Source organism: Oncorhynchus mykiss, chromosome 18 (assembly GCF_013265735.2).
Source record: "Oncorhynchus mykiss isolate Arlee chromosome 18, USDA_OmykA_1.1, whole genome shotgun sequence".
NCBI classification, from domain to species: Eukaryota; Metazoa; Chordata; class Actinopteri; order Salmoniformes; family Salmonidae; genus Oncorhynchus; species Oncorhynchus mykiss.
Genome location: NC_048582.1, coordinates 5,561,685 through 5,582,892, shown reverse-complemented (window position 1 = coordinate 5,582,892; position 21,208 = coordinate 5,561,685). Strand labels below are relative to the sequence as shown.

Below are 21,208 nucleotides of genomic sequence, written 5' to 3'. Positions count from 1 at the left end.
CACTGTCTCCCTAACCGAGACATCCAACTCTTCCCCTCCCACCTCCCCCTAATCGTAGCCTGGTGGACGACTGATCCATTAAAGGGACCAGTCTAACCTAACGACGCTAAACAAAACAAAGTGTCTCCTGCCTTCTCTCGGCCATTACTCCTCACGAGCAAAACAAAAGGCATATCTGGCAAGATGATATGTGATATATCACAACAAAAGGCATATCTAGCAAGATGATATGTGATATATCACAACAAAAGGCATATCTAGCAAGATGATATGTGATATATCACAACAAAAGGCATATCTGGCAAGATGATATGTGATATATCACAACAAAAGGCGTATCTGGCAAGAGATGTGAAATATCAAATCAAATCAAATTTATTTATATAGCCCTTCGTACATCAGCTGATATCTCAAAGTGATGTACTGAAACCCAGCCTAAATCCCCAAACAGCAAGCAATGCAGGTGTTGAAGCACATTGGCTAGGAAAAACTCCCTAGAAAGGCCAAAACCTAGGAAGAAACCTAGAGAGGAACCAGGCTATGAGGGTGGCCAGCCCTCTTCTGGCTGTGCCGGGTGGAGATTATAACAGAACATAGCCAAGATGTTCAAATGTTGATAAATGACCAGCATGGTCAAATAATAGGTCTGGGACCGGTAGCACGTCCGGTGAACAGGTCAGGATTCCATAGCTGCAGGCAGAACAGTTGAAACTGGAGCAGCAGCATGGCCAGGTGGATTGGGGACAGCAAGGAGTCATCATGCCAGGTAGTCCTGAGGCATGGTCCTATGGCTCAGGTCCTCCGAGAGAGCGAGAGAAAAAAAGAATTAGAGAGAGCATACTTAAATTCACACAGGACACCGGATAAGACAGGACAAATACTCCAGATATAACAGACTGACCCTAGCCGCCCGACACATACACTACTGCAGCATAAATACTGGAGGCTGAGACAGGAGGGGTCAGGAGACACTGTGGCCCCATCCGATGACACCCCCGGACAGGGCCAAACAGGAAGGATATAACCCCACCCACTTTGCCAAAGCACAGCCCAACCAACTTACCATCCTGAGACAAGGCAGAGTATAGTATATCACAACAAAAGGCATATCCCAAGAAACAAAGAGATCTTTTGTTGAATCTGACAATTCATCTTAATGGTTGTACAGTCAGTCGTCTCAAATAAAACTGTGAAGGACCTCGGCGTTACTCTGGACCCTGATCTCTCTTTTAAACAACATATCAAGACTGTTTCAAGGACAGCTTTTTTCCATCTACGTAACATTGCAAAAATCAGAAACTTTCTGTACAAAAATGATGCAGAAAAATAAATCCATGCTTTTGTCACTTCTAGGTTAGACTACTGCAATGCTCTACTTTCCGGCTACCCGGATAAAGCACTAAATAAACTTCAGTTAGTGCTAAATACGGCTGCTAGAATCCTGACTAGAACCCCCAAAAAGTATCATATTACTCCAGTGCTAGCCTCCCTACACTGGCTTCCTGTCAAGGCAAGGGCTGATTTCAAGGTTTTACTGCTAACCTACAAAGCATTACATGACCTTGCTCCTACCTATCTCTCTGATTTGGTCCTGCCGTACATACCTACACGTACGCTACGGTCACAAGACGCAGGCCTCCTAATTGTCCCTAGAATTTCTAAGCAAACAGCTAGAGGCAGGGCTTTCTCCTATAGAGCTCCATTTTTATGGAATGGTCTGCCTAACAATGTGAGAGACGCAAACTCGGTCTCAACCTTTAAGTCTTTACTGAAGACTCATCTCTTCAGTGGGTCATATGATTGAGTGTAGTCTGGCCCAGGAGTGTGAAGTTGAACGGAAAGGCTCAACTCGTCGTGTTTGGAGGACAAAGAATGCTGAGTTGCATCCAAAGAACACCACACCTACTGTGAAGCATGGGGGTGGAAACATCATGCTTTGGGGCTGTTTTTCTGCAAAGGGACCAGGACGACTGATCCGTGTAAAGGAAAGAATGAATGGGGCCATGTATTGTGAGCTTTTGAGTGAAAACCTCCTTCCATCAGCAAGGGCATTGAAGATGAAACGTGGCTGGGTCTTTCAGCATGACCTTGAATATGTGGACATCTATAAGTACCTAGATGTCTGGCTAGACTGTAAACTCTCCTTCCAGACTCATATCAAACATCTCCAATCGAAAATCAAATCTAGAGTCGGCTTTCTACTCCGCAACAAAGCCTCCTTCACTCACGCCGCCAAACTTACCCTAGTAAAACTGACTATCCTACCGATCCTCGACTTCGGCGATGTCATCTACAAAATTGCTTCCAACTCTCTACTCAGCAAACTGGATGCAGTTTATCACAGTGCCATCCGTTTTGTCACTAAAGCACCTTATACCACCCACCACTGCGACCTGTATGCTCTAGTCGGCTGGCCCTCGCTACATATTCGTCGCCAGACCCACTGGCTCCAGGTCATCTACAAGTCCATGCTAGGTAAAGCTCCGCCTTATCTCAGTTCACTGGTCACGATGGCAACACCCACCCGTAGCACGCGCTCCAGCAGGTGTATCTCACTGATCATCCCTAAAGCCAACACCTCATTTGGCCGCCTTTCGTTCCAGTTCTCTGCTGCCTGTGACTGGAACGAATTGCAAAAATCGCTGAAGTTGGAGACTTTTATCTCCCTCACCAACTTCAAACATCTGCTATCTGAGCAGCTAACCGATCGCTGCAGCTGTACATAGTCTATCAGTAAATAGCCCACCCATTTTTACCTACCTCATCCCCATACTGTTTTTATTTATTTACTTTTCTGCTCTTTTGCACACCAATATCTCTACCTGTACATGACCATCTGATCACTTATCACTCCAGTGTTAATCTGCAAAATTGTAATTATTCGCCTACCTCCTCATGCCTTTTGCACACAATGTATATAGACTCTTTTTTTCTACTGTGTTATTGACTTGTTAATTGTTTACTCCATGTGTAACTCTGTGTTGTCTGTTCACACTGCTATGCTTTATCTTGGCCAGGTCGCGGTTGCAAATGAGAACTTGTTCTCAACTAGCCTACCTTAAATAAAGGTGAAATAAAAAAATAAAATAAAAATGACAATGATCCCAAACACACCGCCCAGGCAACGAAGGAGTGGCTTCATAAGAATCATTTCAAGGTCCTGGAGTGGCCTAGCCAGTCTCCAGATCTCAACCCCATAGAAAATCTTTGGAGGGAGTTGAAAGTCCGTGTTTCCCAGCAACAGCCCCAAAACATCACTGCTCTAGAGGAGATCTGCATGGAGGAATGGGCCAAAATACCAGCAACAGTGTGTGAAAACCTTGTGAAGACTTACAGAAAAAGTTTGACCTCTGTCATTGCCAACAAAGGGTATATAACAAAGTATTGAGATAAACTTTTATTGACCAAATACTTATTTTCCACCATAATTTGCAAATAAATTCATTAAATTCATTAAAAATCCTACAATGTGATTTTCTGGATTTTTTTTTTTTCCCCTCATTTAGTCTGTCATAGTTGAAGTGTACCTATGATGAAAATTACAGGCCTCTCTCATCTTTTTAAGCGGGAGAACTTGCACAATTGTTGGCTGACTAAATACTTTTTTGCCCCACTGTGTGCACGAACTCTTCCGAACTGTTTCGGCTGTTTTTATTGAACCTTTATTTAACTAGGCAGTTCTTATCGACTTACACTGTAGAAGCACTGGTCCTTACATTTTAATTCCAGGTTGCATATGTTGGGGAATAATCAGAATTAGTTGGTAACATAGGTAAGATGTTTTATATTCATCATATGTTTGTAAGTTACTTCTCATCAGAACGTGTTTGTATAATACTGTGGCGGGGTTGCAGTATCTGTTCTCTGTCAAGACTAAGTTGTTTGGGCCGGAGAGACGGGAGAGGTCAAGTGTGTATCTCTTGGCTCCACAATGTCTATGTGCCAGTCAATGTGTCTCTGTGATCTTGTCAAGATAGGATGGATTTGATATATGCCTGTTGATATGGAGGATTTGTTAAGGTTCTGAGTTTGAGAAAATAACATAGTTTAGGAGACAAAGCTGAACGATAAATTATGCTGATGCTGTCTGGCTATGTGTGTCTTTGCTATAAAGGATCTCAGTTGCAATGTGTAAGGGACTCTCAGAGAATTCATTGATAGACACTGAATTGATCTGAGAGTCACAGGGTTGTGATGGAGCTCATATAATTAAAGATGGACTTTGTGACAACTAACTCTGACTTGTGTGTGGTTTTCTCTCATGATTTGGTAAATACAGGAAATTTCCACAACACATATTACAAAATTTAAGGGCATATCAGATGGTCTGCTCTGTCCATAACAGTCACACCAAGCATAGGGTTGGTTGGTATAAGATTGAAATGGGTAAATAATGTACCCATGAAAACCCTATGAAATAGCTCCCCAATACCATCTGATGTATATATTTAATGTATTACATGAATGGTGACCACAGCCCTTCCAACAATACATTTAAATCATGTTTTACTGTGATTGTTTCACCCTGCTGAATGTATTTTATGTATTCCATTTCAAATGTGTCTCCCAGTGCAGCTTTACTTCCAGGCTATTATGACACATCTGGCAGTTTCTTCTATGTTCCTAGGTCTAGTACAATGGAAAACATATTGTTTTTTGGTCACTACCATTGCAGGAAAATACCATGCTACTGGTGCAATTAGCAAACCAAACATAATAGTAGTTACTTAGCCTGATAACACATCACTCCCGACAGACACAGGCAAAAATGTAGCAGCCTATACACCTAATCATTAGCGATCTGACATGCTGTATTGCCTGGAAATTGTAGGCTACTAACTTACTATGGCCCTGTACCTCTGGCCAGGGAAGGCAAAGTTGTAATGTTGTGTATTGTATATACAGAATTTCACTTCAAACAGTTTATTTCATTGAATTATACACAAGAGAGAAAAACATGTATGTACAAACATTATTTTTCATTACAATCTTGTCAGTTAGCGGATGCTCTTATCCAGAGCAACTTATAGGACAAATAAGAGTTAATTACCTTGCTCAAGGGCACAATGACAGATTTTTCACCAAGTCAGCTCGGGATTCAAACCAGCAACCTTTCAGTTACTGGCCCAACACTCTTAACCACTAGGCTACCTGCCAGATCAATTAACTTCAACACAGTTATTCAAACACATTCATCCTCAATGACTACAATAATGAATCTAGTATTAAAAGACAAATTAATAAACACAAGTAGTCGATTCATAGCCTGTTCATCATTAAACAAAATTTGTTTAGTAATATAAAATAATCCACCCAAACTAATGCTAAAAACTGATCATCACACCATCTTTATCTGATATACACTGTGTACAAAACATCAGGAACACCTTCCTAATATTGAGTAGCACCCCCCTTTGTCCTCAGAACAGCCTCAATGCATCAGTACATAGACTGTCCAAGGTGTTGAGAGTGTGCCACAGGGATGCTGGTCCATGTTGACTCCAATGCTTTATTGTGTCAAGTTGGCTGGGAGTGGATCTACTCTGAATAGCCCGTTCCTTCTCCTCCCACAGATGCACAATTACAGTGAATTCAGCTGTTCTTGGAACCATTACTGGACAAGCCTTGTGGCACAAGGCATAATCCTGCTGAAAAAGTCTATTTGCAGATGCATACAGTCCTGCCATGAAGGGACGCATCTGATTGGCAATGATGTTTAGATATTTTTTGTTGTTGTGCACTCTCCTCAAACAATAGCATTATATTTTTTTTCACTTTCATAGCTACTGTTAATTGAACACTGCAGTTAGATTAACAAGAATTTAAGCTTTCTGTCGATATAAAGAAATGTCTATGTACCAGAAAGTCGTCTGTTGTATACAACGTCATTCTAGTCACATTAGCGCACGTTAGCAACAACCGTCCCGGTTTAGGGACACCCATCCCGTTGAGCAGGGGTGGGCAACTCCAGTCCTCGGGCCTGATTGGTGTCACACTTTTCTCCATCCCTAGCAAACACAACAGATTAATCAAATTACATTCTAAACTGAAGATCATGATTAGGTGATAATTGGAGTCAGGTGTGTTAGCTGGGGCTGGGGCAAAACTGTGACACCAATCAGGCCCTCGAGGACTGGAAATGCCCACCCCTGACGGAGAGGATAATTTAAGGAATTTTAAATTATTAATTATTTTACTTTTGATACTTAAGTCTATTTACAACCAAATACTTAGACTTTAACTCAAGTAGTATTTTACTTGGTGACTTTCACTTGAGTTACTCTTACTACATTAAGAGCAGAATTAAGGCTTCTCTCCTGTGTCTGTTCACTGATGACCTTTTAGGTCAGCTGTTGTTTTAAACAATTTTTTACAGTCAGATCAGTGCTAAGGCTTCTCTGTTTACCTTGGTGTCTTTTTAACTGACACATTCCAGAGAAACTCTTTCAACAGTCAGAGCAGGAGTAAGGCTTCTCTCCTGTGTGTGTTCTCTGATGAACTTTTAGCTCAGCTGATGTTGTGAAGTATTTTATACAGTCAGAGCAGGAGTAAGGCTTCACTCCTGTATGTATACGTTCATGTGTTTTTAAGTGGCCCAGTTGAGAGAAAATCTTTCCACAGTCAAAGCAGGAGTAAGGCTTCTCTCCTGTGTGTGTTCTCTGATGAACTTTTAGCTCAGCTGATGTTTTGAAGCATTTTACACAGTCACAGCAGGAGTAAGGCTTCACTCCTGTATGTCTACGTTCATGTGTTTTTAAGAGGTCCAGTCGAGAAAAACTCTTCCCACAGTCAGAGCAGGAGCAAGGCTTCTCTGATGTGTGTGTTCTTTGATGAACTTTTAGCTCAGCTGATGTTTTGAAGCATTTTACACAGTCACAGCAGGAGTAGGGCTTCTCCCCTGTATGTATACGTTCATGTGTTTTCAAGTGGCCCAGTTGAGAAAAACTCTTTCCACAATTAGAGCAGGAATAAGGCTTCACTACCGTATGTATATGTTCATGTGTTTTTAAGGTTCTCAGTAGAGGGAAACTCTTTCCACAGTCAGAGCAGGAGTAAGGTTTCTCTCCAGTGTGTGTTCTCTGGTGAACTTTTAGCTCAGCTGTTGTTGTGAAGCATTTTATACAGTCAGAGCAGGAGTAAGGCTTCACTCCTGTATGTATACTTTCATGTGTTTTTAAGATGTCCAGTCGAGAGAAACTCTTTCCACAGTCAGAGCAGGAGTAAGGCTTCACTCCTGTATGTATACGTTCATGTGTTTTTAAGTTGCACAGTACAGAGTAACTCTTTCCACAGTCAGTGCAGAAGAAAGGCTTCTCTCCTGTGTGTGTTCTCTGATGAACTTTTAGCTCAGCTGATGTTGTGAAGCATTTTACACAGTCAGAGCAGGAGTAAGGCTTCAATCCTGTATGTATAAGTTCATGTGTTTTTAAGTGGGAAAGTTGAGAGAAACTCTTTCCACAGTCAGAGCAGAAGAAAGGCTTCTCTCCTGTGTGTGTTCTCTGGTGAACTTTTAGCTCAGCTGATGTTGTGAAGCATTTTACACAATCAGAGCAGAAGTAAGGCTTCACTCCTGTATGTATATGTTCATGTGTTTTTAAGTGGCCCAGTCGAGAGAAACTCGCCCCACAGTCAGAGCAGGAGTAAGGCTTCTCTCCAGTGTGCACTCTCTGATGAACCGTCAGATTCCCTGATGTTGTGAATCTCTTCCCACAGTCAGTACAGGAATACGGATTCTGTCCTGTGTGTATTTTTTGGTGTATTTTTAGCTTTGATAGAATTGGGAAAATCTCCTCACAATGTGGGCAGTGGTGAGACCTGTTAGCTCTGTGATCTTCCCTCTGTTGCTCTCTGGATGTAGAGAATGTCTCAACGTGGTCTCCTGTGTGAACAACATCAGAAGAAACAGTCAGTTGGTGTGATAAACATGTCAATCAAATGTATTTTATGAACCCCTTTTTACATCAGCAGCTGTCACAAAGTGTTCTACAGAAAGCCAGCTTAAAATCCCGAAAGAGCAAGCAATGCAGATATAGCAGCACAGTGGCCAGGAAAAACTCCCCAGAAAGCAGGAACCCTATAAGAAATGTAGAGAGGAAACAGGCTCAAAGGGGTGGCCAGTCCGCTTCTGGCTGTACTGGGTGACATATGTATTCATATCAGTAGGCTGTACAATACAGGGGAATAAAACTATTCTAAAAGTGGGTAAAGAGATGAAAGCTAAAAGGGAGCTTGTCATCCTCTACTAACTATCACAAGGGTTAGATACTACACAGACTCATTTCATAGGACTTTAAAACACGGGCAGTTTGTCTACTTCACTTCTTTAGTCTACTCTCTGATCACTCCAGATAGACCAGTGAATAAAACAAATGCTGACAATACTGGTGTCAAACCATGCAAGTCTCAGTAGCATGAAATAATACCTTTTCATTGAAACAGTTCATCATGAAACAGTTCTACTGCAACTTCTCATGCAGTGGAACTTTGGAATGAAAAACAAACTTAGATAGAACCTGCTCTTACCATGAGAAACAGATTTCCCAATCTTCTCTTCCTCTTCGTCATCTTTAATGTTGACATTCAGCTCCAGTGTTTGACTGCAGTCTTCCAGCTTCACTGATGCCATCTCTGGATCCTGCAGAGCAAACTGGGCTCCACTGTCATTTTTCATTTTATCCTGTTCAATTATCTAATTCAGTGCTTGACTTGAACTGAAATAGGTGCCGTTAATGTTGATATTTAGCTGCAGGAGCTCCACAATACTGTTGAGCTAATATTTTATAAGAGGAACATGAGCTCAAACACTAGAAATTTGAGGTGACGGTACTCAGCTCCAGTGAGCTCCTGTCCAAGTCGAGCACTGATCTCATTTCAATAGATCTGGTAACTAAGCATTGACAAAACATGAATTAATAAATATTAGACAAATTATACACTTTAAAATTAGGCTACACAACTGTAAATACACGTGTAAAAAAATTGATAATAATTACATTTAGCTCCAAAACAGTAGTGCAACCACAAAATTGTCTTTCTGTTGCACCCTCAGTGCCTACACTGAAGTACGTCGATGCAGACCGAGTGGGATCCGCCATTTTACCAGCTCGTGAATTTTACACAAAACCAAAAATGACATGTAAAACGAACCCGGAAATCTAAAAAAAATTATCCTTTATGAAATGACCTTGACGAAATGATAAACATCCACTCAGACTAAACCAAAGTCTCTACGTGACTTGTAAAAAAAAGTAATCACGTTCACTCATGCGGTTTGACATAAAAATAGCACATAAAACCTTTATCAAAACGTCATAATAACTTGACGTATTTGTTACCTAGCCTGTTATGACATGTTCTTTCGATATTATAACGTGCTATTACATACCAGTAGTAATATATTTGAAACGGACACAGAAGTGTCGTCTCGACTGCACAATTCTGGTGTATTCTTTATTCCGAAGAATGATGTGCGCCTGCGCGGAACTTCCTTTTCCCCCACTACCAGTTTCTAAACCCAGAGACGTAACAACGCGAGACTTCAGAGAACGATTGCGAAGCAGACCAAGCCTGGGTTTGACAAGTCAATGAGAGAAGTGAAGAATTCTGATACTTTTGCAGCGGTTAACGGGGATCCTAATGAATACCAAAAATATTCCTTCGGCACACACTTGAAACATGGCCATTATTTTATAAATGTCATAACTGCAGTGGTTTATTCACAATAGCTCTCACTGCGTATCTTACATATCGCAGATTCACATGAGTAGGCAGAAACTCTTAACTCTCCCAACGAAACTCCAGATATAACACCTTTTATCCGTGCCCTGCTTCGAAAAACAATGCTCTCTCCTTCTGCTCTTCTGAGCCGCATGAAATCAAAACAAAACCACTACTGGTCACTCTGGCTGACTCTACCTTTCCTAATGCCTCCTTTACCATCTTCCTGACCTCAAATGATCTCCCCAAAATACATCATTGTTGATGAATCGCACTCCAAAAGAACCCGATGTTAGTTTACAACTTTTGGTCTTTTTGCTAAATTGTTCGTTGTCCCGGTCATTCTTACCAACTTTACTCAACTGGGAGATATCGGACTCGAACAAGCACCTCCGCTTCGCTATATTTCCCTACAAAAAAAAACAAGACACACCCCGCTACGGACTAACTCCTGCACTGCAAAAAGAGCCGAAGATCAGCCTGATCAGCTTGTACTCATAGAAATGCCTGAGATACACGAATATAACTATACAATATTGCATATGGTATAAGTTTGATTCTTTTTTTGATATACACAATATAATGAAATATATTGATTTAAAATCAAATCGAATAGCTTGTTTGATGTTCTGATATAGACAGAATGACTGAAAATTACCTGTAATTTTAAATCATTAGTTTACAATTTCACAATGGAATTTATTACAATTTATAACCGTCATGTCTCCAAACTGGGAGAAGCAGAAAGAGCAAGTCATTCACCCGACATTTGTTCATCAGGACGGTAACAACGATACGAGGATAATTGTAAGCATCAACATTTCTGAAAACGTTTCTAATTTGATAGGGTTGTTATATTAATGATCAGTTTCTGTTGATGTCGCAAACTATTATTATTATTATTTTATCTAGGCTAACTCTCTGCCTGGATACTTGCATGCTAACTTAACTAGCTAACGTAAACTCGTACATCGCCTTGGTCCGTACAATTGCCCTTATTTTAGAGCCCAAAAACGTAATACTTCCAGATCAACTGTAATGTCAATACCATTGTAAGCACAATTTCTCCACTTTCCAACTGAATCAATTGCATGGCCTAAACGCTGCCCGTTTCTGCATAATTCAAGCAGGCAATGAGCCCAGTTTGATCTTTTTAAAAGTTGCGGGTGGTGAAGCGAAACAGTGATAGTGAGAAGGAGAGATGTCTTGTGGGAAAATTGCTTCTTTTTTTCACTCGATCTGTCCAACTTATCACCTCTAAAATGTAATTAAAATACTATTTACACTGTAGATTTAGTCAGCATCTTTCACACTACCTAAAGCGATACAATTGGTTAATTCCACTCTTACAAGCAATGCCTGTAGAATTTATTTTTTATTAGTCCTACTGAGACAGAGGTTACTACATAGGGTTTCAAACAGTCTCTTGACACAGATTAAGGTTAAGCAACATTGGTGGTAAGAACACAAAGGACTGTGCCCACAAGGTCATGGACAGGTATGTCATATCTTTAGAATAGATCCAATAAGAAAGTAATTTTAAAAGGTATCGTTAGTGATAAACTGTCTGCAACAAAGACAGTAAATCCAACAGCCTTATCTCCTCAGCAGTTTGATAGTGTTCAATTCACAAAGAACATCCTGTGTGTGTTTGACTTTCAGGCTCTTTACCAATGGCCTGATGTCCTTGTTCAACTTCAACGACCATCACGCAATGCGGGGACTAGGAAACACAACTGTGTACTCTGTTGTCAATGGTACCTACAAACATGTAATTATTCTGTAGTATATTTTGTATTAATAACTGGGTGGTTTGAGCCCTGAAAGCTGATTGGCTAACAGCCATGGTATATTTAAGCAATAATACATGAGAGCCCATGTGTTATGATGACATTTATCATGGCTGTGAGTGTCATAGCCATAAAAGCGAAGTCCTCTGGGTTTTGTGGTACCGTAACCACACAATACATGGTTACAGTCTGTATCCAGCCGCGCTGAGTTGCGTTGTGCATGTTGGATCCTGTGTTGGCCTTTCTCATGATGGAAAAATACAGAAGACAGGAACTATGCAATGAGTTGGGGGGGGGGGGGGGGGGCACATTCAGAGCGTGGGGTTGCAGAACAAGAGGTCTTTTGTTAGATAACAGGAGCCAGGTGCGAGATAACGGTATGGAGCATGAGAGCCTGGATGTTCTTCACAGCAACAGTTACATCTATCAACAGAAGCGCCAAGAGGCGGGGACCCGCCTGAGCGCCTGCAATAGGCTGAGCAAGTTTAAACCACGCCCAGCCTCTACTGTGATAGGCCAACTGACGGGTTGGAACTGTATCACAGTATAAAGAATACTGTTTACATACATCTTGTCAGTTCTCTGTTCTGCCCTGCGTGGTATTACAGAGAGCCCGTATATACGAAAGTTGCATTTGCCATTTATTACTTAGCTAATAAAAAATACATAGTATTCAATCGGTGACTCATTATTATATTTATCCTGATACCAGATTCGAATTTACGCAACTCTAACATGCATAAGAAAAGCCTTTAACTACACCCTACCTTAAAGGGTCACTAAGGTTGTATAATCAAAATGACCTGCTCTGTCTGTTTTAATAGGCTAGATTCTTATTTTGTCTTCTAAACCAATTATGAATTTGCATGGTGGTAATTTGTATGGTCCCTTTTTGAGAAGAATGGTTTAGGAGCTTGGCAATTTTGAATGAGGTGATCATGTGACCTTAATGGCCTTTTAACCTATTGACTCGCAAGTTCTAAAAATGTATAATGGTCTGCCCAACGTGACATTTTCTCAAATTCTGTTTTATTTATTTTGCTATGCTTTAGCCCTAATAAATGCTTCACCATGTTTCTTTTCTCCATTAGACTCTCTAGTATGTCATTACGCTGGTTTTGTTCAGCTTTCTGGCCTGTTATCAATTAGTCCTTATTATTACTTAATTTCATCACACAGCCTACTGGTCCTGCATTTAAATCCAGTCAAGCATTATCTTGAATAATTAGCCTACAGTATACAATGGCCTTAATAATAAAGGCTTTGTACAGATCAACTCTGGTACAGCTAACATTTATTTTGTGTTTACACTACCAAGCAATCAGAAAAAAAATATACAGTGGGGCAAAAAAAGTATTTAGTCAGCTACCAATTGTGCAAGTTCTCCCACTTAAAAAGATGAGAGAGGCCTGTAATTTTCATCATAGGTACACTTCAACTATGACAGACAAAATGAGGGGAAAAAATCCAGAAAATCACATTGTAGGATTTTTAATGAATTTATTTGCAAATTATGGTGGAAAATAAGTATTTGGTCACCTACAAACAAGCAAGATTTCTGGCTCTCACAGACCTGTAATTTCTTTAAGAGGCTCCTCTGTCCTCCACTCGTTACCTGTATTAATGGCACTTGTTATCAGTATAAAAGACACCTGTCCACAACCTCAAACAGTCACACTGCCGGAGCAGAAGGCAGATGTTTTACCGATTTGTTTTTTGTTGTTTGTTTATCTGCTTCGTTTGTAACTTATTTTTTCATTCATTTTGTACATAATGTTGCCGCTACCATCTCTTAGGACCGAAAATAACTTCTAGACATCAGGACATCTTTCACGACTCTGACGAGCGAGGCGGAGGATATACGGCTCCCTCGGGAACAGGCCCCGATCCCCGTGATCTGCGTAAAGAGGAGGCAGAGAAAGAGAGGCCGGAGAGCGGGCTGCCTGCTGAGAATTCGAAGGCGATCGAATAAACCCCCACTTCCCTTAATTCTGCTAGCAAACGTGCAATCTTTGGACAATAAAATCGACGAGCTACGGGGAAGATTAAACTACCAACGGGACATTAAAAACTAACATCTTATGCTTCACAGAGTCGTGGCTGAACGATGACAATATCAACATACAGCTGGCTGGTTATAGATGTACCAGCAGGATAGAACAGTGGTGTCTGGTAAGACAAGGGACAGCGGACTATGTACTTAAAAAAAATAATAACAGCTGTTGCACTATGTCTAAGGAAGTCTCGAGCAATGCCTGAGGTTGATTACATCACGATAAGCAAAAAAAAACACTACCTATCGAGAGAGTTCTCATCTTTATTCTTCGTAGCTGTTTACATACCACCTCAGTCAGAGGTTGGCACTAAGATAGCATTGAATGAGCTGTATTCTGCCATAAGCAAACAAGAAAACGCTCACCTGGAGGATGCAGCTGTACACAGCCCATCTGTAAATAGCCCATCCAACCACCTACCTCATCCCCATATTGTTTTTATTTACTTTTTTTTTTTTTTTGCACACCAGTATTTCTACTTGCACATCATCATCTGCACATCTCACTCCAGTGTTAATTTGCTAAATTGTAATTACTTCGCTACTATGTCCTATTTATTGCCTTATCTCCTTACTCCATTTGCACACACTGTATATAGATTTTTCTATTGTGTTATTGACTGTACTTTTGTTTATCCCATGTGTAACTCTATGTTGTTGTTTGTCGCACTGCTTTGCTTTCTTGGCCAGGTCGCAATTGTAAATGAGAACTTGTTCTCAACTGGCCTACCTGGTTAAATAAAAGGTGATATTTATATATATATTTTAAAGGGGGCGCTCCTAGTAGCCAGAGACTTTAATGCAGGGAAACTTAAATCAATTTTACCACATTTCTAACAGCATGTTAAATGTGCAACCAGAGGGAAAATAACTCTGGTCCACCTTTACTCCACACACAGAGATGCATACAAAGCTCTCCCTCACCCTCCATTTGGCAAATCTGACCATAATTCCATCCTCCTGATTCCTGCTTACAAGCAAAAAATTAAAGCAGGAAGCACCAGTGACTAGATCAATAAAAAAGTGGTCAGATGAAGCAGATGCTAAGCTACAGGACTGTTTTGCTAGCACAGACTGGAATGTGTTCCGGGATTTCTCCAATGACATTGAGGGCATTCGGTCATTGGCTTCATCAATAAGTGCATCGATGACGTTGTCCCCACAGTGACCGTACGTACATACCCCAACTAGAAACCACGGATTACAGGCAGCATCCGCACTGAGCTAAAGGCTAGAGCTTCCGCTTTCAAGGAGAGAGACTCTAAGCCGGAAGATTATGAGAAATCTCGCTATGCCCTCCGACGATCCATCAAACAGCCAAAGCATCAATAAAGGACTAAAATCGAGTCGTACTACACCGGCTCTGATGCTCGTCGGATGTGGCAGGGCTTGCATACCATTACAGACTACAAAGGGAAGCACAGCCGAGAGCTGCCCAGTGACACAAGCCTACCAGATGAGCTAAACTACTTCTATACTCGCTTCGAGGCAAATAACACTGAAACATGCATAAGAGCACCAGCTGTACCGGAAGATTGTGTGATCACGCTCTCCGCAGCCAATGTGAGTAAGACCTTTAGACAGGTCAACATTAACAAGGCCGCAGGGCCATGCGGATTACCAGGACGTGTACTGCGAGCATGCGCTGACCAACTAACAAGTGTCTTCACTGACATTTTCAACCTCTTCCTGTCCGAGTCTGTAATACCAACATGTTTTAAGCAGACGACCATGGTGCCTGTGCCCAAGAACACTAAGGGAACCTGCCTAAATGACTACCGACCCATGGCACTCACGTCTGTAGCCATGAAGTGCTTTGAAAGGTTGGTCATGGCTCACATTAAAACCATCATCCCAGAAACCCTAGACCAACTCCAATTTGTATACCACCCCAACATATCCACAGATGATGCAATCTCTATTGCACTCCACACTGCCCTTTCCCACTTGGACAAAAGGAACACCTACAGTTGTTTACAGACAGATTCTTTCACGTATAATTCACTGTATCACAATTCCAGTGGGTCAGAAGTTTACATACAATAAGTTGACTGTGCCTTTAAACAGCTTGGAAAATTCCAGAAAATGATGTCATGGCTTTAGAAGCTTCTGATAGGCTAATTTACATAATTTGAGTCAATTGGAGGTGTACATGAGATGTATTTCAAGGCCTACCTTCAAACTCAGTGCCTCTTTGCTTGACATCATGGGAAAATCAAATTTCCACCTTATTCATAACGAGACTTTTAGCGTTCAGTGAATGATTTGTCCCCTATCCATTCTGAAACTAACTGCAGCTCTTTGTCAAGTGTTGCAGTCATTTCAGTCGCTGTAGTAGCTGACGTGTATAGTGTTGAGTCGTCCTCACACAGAGGCACGCTGGCCTTACTCAAAGCCAGTGGCATGTCATCAGTAAAGATTGAAAAAAGCAAGGGGCCTAATCAGCTACCCTGGGGAATTCCTAATGTTGGAGACGCTCACATTAAAGAACACCCTCTGTCTTCGGTTACTTGTCTAACTCTTTATCGACATTATAGCAGGGGGTGTAAGGGGGAGGTGTAAAGCCATTACACATATGCTTTTCCAGCAGCAGACTATGATCGATAATGTGAAAAGCTGTACTGAAGTCTAACAAGTCAGCCCCCACAATCATTTTATCATCAATATTTTAGAAATAGCATTACACAATCAACATCTTGATCAATTCTATGCAAAGGAGACGTGTCCCGGAGGAGGCTACGACCCCCTTATCATGTAATGGGGTAGGGCCTTCCCAAGCAGGGTTGCCAACTTAGTGACTTTTTCGCTATATTTAGCGAGTATTCAGACCCCTCTAGCGACACATTTTTAAAAAATTTACTAGTGACAAATCTAGAGACCTTTTCTGGTGTTATTGGAGACTCTGACGTGAAAGCATGTATTGTTCTTAGTGGGCCCCACACCTGTCCCAAAGCACTCACTTGCAGCCCAGTCCTCGCGCTTGCGGGAAGCTGGCTGATCCCGCCCTGGCTTACATTCAGGGCGGGATGTAAATGTGAAATGTTCTTTGTCTAAAATAAATCACTGCCCAAAAATAAATCACTGCATTTGACTCACACAGCCTCAGTCACTTACTCACCTTGTCCCACTGTGTGTGTTCCTCTCTGTGACATAAGATAAACATCTAGCTGGCTAGCTCATCATGTCTCAGTCTAAACTGTACACTCAAAATACAGAAAGGAGTGGGAATCAAACCCTGAATTCAAAGGCTGGTTGAAGCCGTTTATTGGAGATAATACATGGACGGGCATACTGCCTGTATTGTAAGGCTGATTCTACACCAAACTTAGTGATGTAAAAAAACACATGACAACTCAAAAGGCAAAGCCTTGTAACAGTTCCACCCAAAACAAGCTGCAATTTATGGTTAACAAATTTACTCGGCAAAAAAGGCTGAGGCCACCATGGCATTAGCTATTGCTGAACACTGTTCCATGCTGGCATGTGATCACATTGGAGAAGCATGTAGAGCTGCTTTCTCAGACTCCACTGCTGCTTCCCACTTCAAAATGCACAGGTCAAAGTGCACAGAAATTATTAATGGTGTTCTAGCACCATACTTTCTGAAAAAGTTTGTTGTCGATGTGGGTGACCAGCATTTCAGCCTCCTCCTCGATGAGTCCACGGATGTAAGTGTTTCTAAGTACCTGGGGGTTGTGTATAGGTACTTTAGTGACACCAAGCAGACAATTGTATCACCATTTCTGGCGCTTGTTGAGTTGGAGGGAGGGGATGCCAAATCTGTAGCCCGTGCTGTTGTGGCTTTCTTCTCGAAGTGTAGTCTTAAAAAAGAGAAACTCCTGGGGATTAACAATGGGGTCCATAAAGTGCTGAAGAAGGAGTATGGCCTCAAATATCTGGTTCTTATTCGCTGTGTGTGCCACTCTCTGCAGCTTGCTCATTTGTTGTTCTAAACATATTTAGGGTGTTTTTTACTCACTTTTTGTCTTTCCCACAAAGTTATTCCTCTCTCTTACAGCGTCCATCACAATTACATGCACATTGTAAATTATGCAAATTGGGCGATAACGTCATTTAGCGACTTCTAGCGAATTTTAGGACAGCCAATAGCTACTTTCCTTACTGAGGAGTTGGCAATCCCAAGGATCCCGGAATGCACGGACGGTGTTAGCGGGGGAACAGGAAGTTCCAGGCAGGCGCCCACCATTATTCAGTATAAAGAAAGCACCAGAACGATGCAGTCAAGAAGATAAGCTAAGTGTCCTTTTCTATTTATTACTACAGGTATGTAATAGCACGTTTAAACGTTCTGATATCAAAAGAATATGTCATAACATTTTAGGTAATAAATCCGTTTGGTAAAGGTTTAATGTGTAATTTTTGTGTCAAACCGAGTGAAGCACATGATAACTAAGTTACATATTCAGAGCCTTTAGGGTTTGTCTGAGTGGATGTACATAATTTTCTCAAGGTCATTTCATAAATAATCTATTTACTTCTGAGATTTCTGAATTCGTGTTGCAAGTTGTTTTTTTAATGTAAATTTCACGAGCTGGTAAAATGGCGGCGCCACTCGGTTTGCGTCAACGGACTTCTTTGTATTTTTTATTGCAACAATAATAAATAACATTATTACACATCAATACAGGGACATTACTGTGAATACAATGACAAAACATGTAAAGTCCAGGCAGAGAGACAATTTCACGGTTCCACCACAATTTTGAAGCTTAATGTAATGATCATCAGTTTTCTACATGTGTACTAATAGTCAGACACCTTCAGTTGTTTCTATATTTATCTATAAATGTTACTATGGTATGGAAGGGTAATACTATTCGTTTTGATTTAAATAACACAGTGAAGACAAGGTTATTCAGGAAAATAGTTCCTCTTATGTTCCTCTTATAGAATATTAGCTCAACAGTATTGTAGCGCTCCTGCACCTAAATATAAACAATATTTTTTGAGAATAAATTAAGTGCCAGAACTGCCAAGACAATAACTTTTGGGTCTGTTTCTCTTTATTACTACTGGCTGACTCAGATTAAGTCTGAGGCCGGTAACATCAACAGTGAGGACAAACCCAGCCTGCCTCTCTCCTTCTACACTGAGTTCAAACCTACAGTCACCCAGTCCTGATTGTGACAGTGGAGCCCAGTTTGCTCTGCAGGATCCAGAGATGACATCAGTGAAGCTGGAAGACTGCAGTCAAACACTGGAGCTGAATGTCAACATTAAAGATGAAGAAGTGGAGGAGACGATTGGGAAATCTGTTAGTCATGGTAAGAGCAGGTTCTATGTGTAACCAATGTGAAATGGCTAGCTAGTTAGCGGTGGTGCGCGCTAATACCGTTTCAATCGGTGACGTCACTTGCTCTGAGACCTTGAAGTAGTGGTTCCCCTTGCTCTGCAAGGGCTGTGGCTGTTGTGGAGTGATGGGTAACGATGCTTCGTGGGTGACTGTTGTTGATGTGTGCAGAGGGTCCCTGGTTCGAGCCCGGGTCGCGGCGAGGGGACGGACTAAAGTTATACTGTTACACACCTAACTAAGTTTGTTGTTCGTTCCAACTTCCCACTGTGCATGAAAAGATGCTGTAGAACTGTTTCATGATGAACTGTTTCAATGAGAAGGTAGATGTTAATTCATGCTACTGACACTTGCATGGTTTGACACCAGTATTGCCAGCATTTGTTTTATTCACTGGGCTATCTGGAGTGATCAGAGAGGAGACTAAAGAAGTGAAGTAGTGTTTTAAAGTTCTATGAAATGAGTCTGTGTAGTTACTAACCCTTGTGATACTGAGTGGAGGATGATATGAAATTAGTCTGTGTAGTTACTAACCCTTGTGATAGTGAGTGGAGGATTATATGAAATGAGTCTGTGTAGTTACTAACCCTTGTGATAGTGAGTGGAGGATTATATGAAATGAGTCTGTGTAGTTACTAACCCTTGTGATAGTGAGTGGAGGATGATATGAAATGAGTCTGTGTAGTTACTAATCCTTGTGATAGTGAGTGGAGGATGATATGAAATGAGTCTGTGTAGTTACTAACCCTTGTGATAGTGAGTGGAGGATGATATGAAATGAGTCTGTGTAGTTACTAACCCTTGTGATAGTGAGTGGAGGATGATATGAAATGAGTCTGTGTAGTTACTAACCCTTGTGATAGTGAGTGGAGGATGATATGAAATGAGTCTGTGTAGTTACTAACCCTTGTGATAGTGAGTGGAGGATGATATGAAATGAGTCTGTGTAGTTACTAACCCTTGTGATAGTGAGTGGAGGATGATATGAAATGAGTCTGTGTAGTTACTAACCCTTGTGATAGTGAGTGGAGGATGATATGAAATGAGTCTGTGTAGTTACTAACCCTTGTGATAGTGAGTGGAGGATGGTATGAAATGAGTCTGTGTAGTTACTAACCCTTGTGATAGTGAGTGGAGGATGATATGAAATGAGTCTGTGTAGTTACTAACCCTTGTGATAGTGAGTGGAGGATGATATGAAATGAGTCTGTGTAGTTACTAACCCTTGTGATAGTGAGTGGAGGATGACACGCCCCTTTTTAGCTTTCAACTCTTACCGACTTTTAGAATAGTTTTATTCCCCTTTTGTATTGCACAGCTTTCTTCTATGAATACATACAGTGCATTCAGAAAGTATTCAGACCCCTTGACTATTTCCACATTTTGTTACGTTACAGCCTTATTCTAAAATGGATTAAAAAAAGGTCATCAATGTACCTCAAAGGAAACACAGGTTTATAGAAATGTTTGTACATGTATTAAATTCAAAACAAAAATACCATTATTTACATAAGTATTCAGACCCTTTGCTATGAGACTCGACATTGAGCTCAGGTGCATCCTGTTTCCATTGATCATCCTTGAGATGTTTCTACAACTTGAGATTCCACCTGTGGTGAATTACATTGATTGGACAAGATTTAGAAAGGAACACACCTGTATATAAGGTCCCACATTTGACAGTGCATGTCAGAGCAAAAACCAAGCCATGAGGTCGAAAGAATTGTCCGTAGAGCTCCATGAAAAGATTATGTCGAGGCACAGATCTGGGGAAGGGTACCAAAACATTTCCAAATAAAAAGTGTAATATGCAGATAATGCTGATACCGCTAAGAACTACAGCCAATAAAAATAGAGGATTTACAGTTCCAATGCTTCTAGAATATCACCGGTTTGTAAAAACTCACAAAACTGATCTTAAATATTATGAAACTCTTCTTTTTCACTATATAAGTATATTCACCAAGAGCCAGACTTGACGTTAATTATTTTAACCAATGACCAAGTGAGGGGGAACTGACATACTTCCTGTGGAGAGCAATTAAACATCTAGCTTGTAGTAGACAGAGGTCAACCATTGTCTTTTCTCTCCTATGTAAAGAGATATTCTCTGGGTAAAGATTTAGGAGGCATAGTTTATGGATTAGTGGTATTGGGGTAGAGGTCATCTCAGAGATACTCTCTGGGTAAAGATTTAGGAGGCATAGTTTAGGGATTAGTGGTATTGGGGTAGAGGTCATCTCAGAGATATTCTCTGGGTAAAGATTTAGGAGGCATAGTTTAGGGATTAGTGGTATTGGGGTAGTGGTCATCTCAGAGATATTCTCTGGGTAAAGA

General features: G+C 41.0%; 5 protein-coding genes across 26 annotated transcripts in view; 1 reads left to right on the top strand and 4 right to left on the bottom strand.

The window, feature by feature from the left end:
• LOC110510710 (zinc finger protein 883-like) overlaps positions 1–21,208 on the bottom strand; it is a 586,683-nt gene that overhangs the window by 156,719 nt on the left and 408,756 nt on the right. The gene's annotated exons all lie outside the window — the stretch shown is intronic.
• Positions 1–21,208, top strand: part of LOC110517120 (gastrula zinc finger protein XlCGF17.1) — a 422,438-nt gene that overhangs the window by 69,537 nt on the left and 331,693 nt on the right. For 8 of the 12 annotated variants that reach the window (XM_036951151.1, XM_036951139.1, XM_036951134.1 and 5 more), the window contains one exon: positions 18,748–18,845. In XM_036951151.1, the coding sequence (XP_036807046.1) occupies positions 18,748–18,845 (98 nt within the window). Of the gene's footprint in view, positions 1–17,713; positions 17,845–18,606; positions 18,846–21,208 lie in introns of those variants that run through there. The other 4 variants (XM_036951155.1, XM_036951143.1, XM_036951137.1 and 1 more) reach the window with 2 other exon arrangements.
• Positions 1–21,208, bottom strand: part of LOC110513970 (gastrula zinc finger protein XlCGF17.1-like) — a 241,069-nt gene that overhangs the window by 120,078 nt on the left and 99,783 nt on the right. The gene's annotated exons all lie outside the window — the stretch shown is intronic.
• The window catches only part of LOC110495587 (zinc finger protein OZF), a 110,828-nt gene that overhangs the window by 54,298 nt on the left and 35,322 nt on the right, over positions 1–21,208 (bottom strand). The window lies entirely within an intron of this gene.
• LOC118941022 (gastrula zinc finger protein XlCGF26.1-like) lies at positions 6,414–9,502 on the bottom strand. Of its 2 annotated transcripts, XM_036951259.1 has the most exons (3): positions 9,386–9,489; positions 8,524–8,635; positions 6,414–7,879 (listed from the first exon to the last, which is right to left on the bottom strand). In XM_036951259.1, the coding sequence occupies exons 2-3, from the start codon at positions 8,624–8,626 to the stop codon at positions 6,447–6,449; spliced, it is 1,536 nt and encodes a 511-aa protein (XP_036807154.1). In that variant the 5' UTR covers positions 8,627–8,635; positions 9,386–9,489; the 3' UTR covers positions 6,414–6,446. The 2 variants fall into 2 exon arrangements, with proteins under 2 accessions (XP_036807154.1, XP_036807153.1); XM_036951258.1 differs by having other exon boundaries at positions 8,524–9,502.